The sequence below is a fragment of the Aptenodytes patagonicus genome, chromosome 14 (genome assembly GCF_965638725.1).
Source record: "Aptenodytes patagonicus chromosome 14, bAptPat1.pri.cur, whole genome shotgun sequence".
In the NCBI taxonomy this organism is placed as follows: Eukaryota; Metazoa; Chordata; class Aves; order Sphenisciformes; family Spheniscidae; genus Aptenodytes; species Aptenodytes patagonicus.
The window spans coordinates 11196412-11200466 of NC_134962.1; the positions used below are offsets into that span (position 1 = coordinate 11196412).

At 47.7% G+C, this 4055-nt stretch overlaps 1 protein-coding gene across 1 annotated transcript; it reads left to right on the plus strand.

Moving 5' to 3' along the window:
* Window positions 1-218: 218 nt before the first annotated feature.
* Window positions 219-3855, plus strand: OCSTAMP (osteoclast stimulatory transmembrane protein). Its single transcript, XM_076352221.1, has 3 exons — window positions 219-409; window positions 1328-2372; window positions 3385-3855. The coding sequence occupies exons 1-3, from the start codon at window positions 366-368 to the stop codon at window positions 3724-3726; spliced, it is 1431 nt and encodes a 476-aa protein (XP_076208336.1). The 5' UTR covers window positions 219-365; the 3' UTR covers window positions 3727-3855.
* The last annotated feature ends 200 nt before the right edge of the window (window positions 3856-4055 follow it).

A 4055-nucleotide genomic window follows, 5' to 3' on the forward strand; every position in this document is an offset into this window, starting at 1 on the left:
CCCCACGAGGGATGTTGACACCCCATGTTCCATGTGATGCTTGTTCCATCTTCGTCAGTCCATATGTCATTGACTCATTTTTTTCAGCTATGTGTCATGAAAATAAGCCTTCTCTGCAACAACAGTAAGATCAGAGGTGTAAAGCCCAAGCAGTGCTGTGCTCTGTCCTGTAGTGGGGTTGTTCCCTGGGCTTCACACACCAGGTTTGCCCACTCACTTCACGAATTGCCAGCGTTGCTGATCTGAATTGCCTTAAAACATCTTTTTTTTTTTGAGTCCTGGCTCTCTGGTGCCTTGGTTTCCTATCCTGCGTCTCCCAGCAGCTGCATCCAGGATCCTCTCTGAGAGCAATAAGGCACTGGAGCATGGAGAGTTTTCAAGCAAGACTGGGGCACCTCTCTGCCGCCGGGTATGTAGTGTCTGCTTTAATCCCTCTCCTTCCCTCTGTCTTGATAGCTGTTGAATGGCCTTTTTCCACTGAAAAACCTCCTTTGCTAGTCAAAATACTCCCTCAAAGGATAACTGAGGCTGCTCATGGGTGGGGGGGAGACGGGGATCGCCTGGCTAGGTTTAATCCTGGGGAAATGCTCCCTCTCCCCACCAGGTTTTCTGGTCTCTGGAGAGTCACTCCAGATGTGGGGCCTGAGAAATTATATTCCTTCTAAACGTTTGTTTTCATTAGACATTTAAATAGCTTTATGGGACATTTCATTTTGTCTGCAGCGGCCAAATTCTTACCCTTGGAGATTTCCTCTGGCACTGGAGCTTCAGTGTGAAACTGTTTTCTCTGATCAGTTCTGTATTTGTCACTCTTAAACCTGCAGATTTTTGTTTGGTCTCCTCTTAAGAGGCAGGGAGATCAGAAACTCCCACTCAACTGCCTCTTATCCATTGAACACCTTGTAATTACAGAGCTGGTCTAACGATTTCCACAGCAGCCAGGAGCTGCCTCTTTCTCCCTCCAGCATCCTCTAAATAACCACTAAAGCCACTCTTAGCCACTGCTTAGGTGTTGACCTCTCTGAATGACTTTATTATGATTTTTATAGAATAATACAACGCTTTCCTGCGCTTGCATTAGAGGAGGAACAGTCGCATTGTACTTGGTATTTGATCTTTCAAGAAATGCCTTGAACTTCCCTGTCCTGTGTGCTTCCAGGGAAGATCTCAGTCCCAGCTACTCAGGGTAGCAGAGAGGTAGAGAAGAGTGGAGGCACTCAGAGAAGGACGTTATAAAGACCCATGAGTGATCATCTCGAGAAAGCCCCCTAATTAGCACGTTTCCATACTTCCTCTGCTAACACCCAGGTACTTGGTCTTTGTACAGGATGAGAGCCCGTGTCTACTGTGAAGACCTTCTGTTCCCAAAGGTGCGCAGGACCGCAGCAGACCTATGGTCAGTTTACTCCAAGCCTGTCCCAGCGAACGGCAGGGAGCTGTGGACCTTGTTTCTGCAGTGTTCCTGTGTTACAGTGGTGATAGGAGGTCTCTTTTACAACTGGATGTTTGCTTCCCTGGAGTACTCCTGGCATCTCTCTGCTGCAATGGCCATCTCCTTCAGTCTGCTCCTTCTCCTCAGCCTTTTCTTGGTGCATCCTGCCCGTTGTGTCTTCAGTATGATCATGCCTACGTTAGGTACCAAGCAAGGCCAGAAGCTTCTCTTGTCGACCTGCATCATGATTGTAGTGGTTAACGTAACACCCAACATCATAAGCAACATTAAAACCATACTGCAGGTTATTAAGTGCATCTGCAAGAATTCCTCTGAGAGTCTTTTGAACTCAACTGCTCTGCTAGAGACAGCTTCCTGGGAGTTTGGGGATGCAATCCAAGAAAACGTTCATTCCATTAATATTTATAGGCCTATGAATGGACATTTTCAGTTTTCACTGCTTAAGAACAGCTCCTTCATTTACCAGCAAATGCACCTTGCTGGTGAGAAAATTGGGAGGGACTTTTTGGCTGTTGAGGTACTGGTCAAAGACACTGTACGAGTAGGAAACAAGCTGGTTGCTGGCTTCTCCATGCTCTATCTCTGTTCTGAGTCCGCCTGGTATTTGAAAAATTATCTCACCAACCTCCGTTTTGACAATTTTTACATCACCAAGAAGCTGGAACGTTTAGCTGTGGACAGAAAAGCAGCTCATCTGCTGGTGGGCTCATCCAAAAACCTCATTCGACCAACAGGCTTGAAGTTGTCCCGGGAAGAAGTAATGCTGTGCCTCGTGCAAGCCATGCTCCTCACCGTGGCCCTGATGCTGATGCTGGTGGTCATGGCAATGGACCACTTTGCGTTCAGCGTGGCAGACACCGCGGTGAAAAAGGCAGCTCAGTTCTCCACGGTGCCCGTCGCTCTCAGCATCAAATACAATGTAAGTGCTGGGGTCCCCTCTCCTTCCCTGCACGGGGACCCCGCTGCGTATCACATCACAGGAGGCGGCGGTGGGGATTGCAGTCTTTGCAGCCTTATTTACACGACCCTTACTTCTCTCCCCAGCAGCCAGCTGGACAAGCAACGTAACAGGCTTGGCGGGGAGGAGGTAGAGGCACAACCTCTTGTGCTCCTTCCAGTGCACCAAATAGCAGCATATACCCGCTCCAAATCACAGCTCCTTGGGAGCGAGGAGGGGAGCAAATAGTGCCTCACACTGCCAAGATGCTGCTAGCACGTGGCAGTCAGACCTCCCCGTAATTCCAGGTCCCTTCCCTAGGCAGGGTGGAGGAACAGGCGTCCCAGCGGCACTGCCCTCCTGCCGCAGAGTGGGTGCAAGCACAAAAGAAAGGGGGAAGCAGATGGATACACGTCTCGGCTGTGAGGATGTTTCCTCATCTTATTGCTCACTGGCTTTGTTGTCACCCTGTGCAATCCTTTTCACAAGCCTCCCCAGTTTCTATCTATTTTAATACCCTTTATCTGGACTAGTTCTGGTTTAGTTTTTTAGCTTTCCTCTTCTACCATGCAGCCTGCCTCCCGCCCCAGCCCCGGGGTTCCTTAGCGCAGATACCTGCTTCTGATGAATTTACAGTAAAATAATCAGGGCTTAGAAAAATACCTCTAATATTCAAATATGCAGCCACTAATACTGCTGTCTGTATTATGTGTTTCGTTGTAAATCTCCCACAGTGAATACCTGTTATGATCTCTGTAACAGCAGATAAAGATGACAGATAGGACTGGGTCTCACCGTGCCAAGTGCTCAGCGCCTACAGATCATGCTGTTATTCTCACTCAGCCTGAAGCACATATGCACTTCAATGTCCCTCTCTTAACACACCCAAACAAGCTGTAAGGTGATTATACAACCCCAGGCTGATGTTTTTGTAGTAAACAATTGATTTTGTTTTGTTCATACCCCATTTAACTTTTAACTCTTTTTATTTCAGGCTAAAATAGGGATCCTGCCCTTTCTTTTGAAACTTTTACGGCTTCCTCACGAAGAATTACCACTTCAGAACTTTGAAAGAAGCTACCACCATTACCTGATCTTCAGCTCTGCCCACTGCAGGATCAGCCCCCCGACACCTCCCAACCCCTCTGTGCTGCTCGTGGTGGGGCTGCTCTTCTGCATCCTCTACGCCATCATATTCCTGGAAACCTATGCACATCGCCTGTGCAGAAAAATCGCAGGCTCCTTCTTCGAGAGCTGGGAGGAGAAGCGAGCACTTTACCTCTACAGGAAGCTGTCCAGGAAACACAAGGAGGAGCAAAACTGTGTGAGAAGCTAAGGGTACTTTTGGAAATACAGGGAATGCCCGAGACCTGCGGCAGTGGCCAGGCGCAGGCTTCTGCAATAGGATCATGCGTTTAATTTTCCAGAGGAAGAGAAGTGTTTGGAGTCTGGGGAAAAATATTTGCCAAAAAAAAAAAAAAAAGGGTGAAATGTCACATTTTGCATTAATTTGAGAAAAATGGGCTAAATTTACTTCCTTTTTTTTTTTTTTTAAATCTAGAAGGCCTGGAGTCAGCTGTTCCAGGAATGGTGGGAGACAGCTCATGTGACTTGGAGGATATCCACAGCATTAGGCAAGGCTAACTGGGAAATATGTGGGAGTCA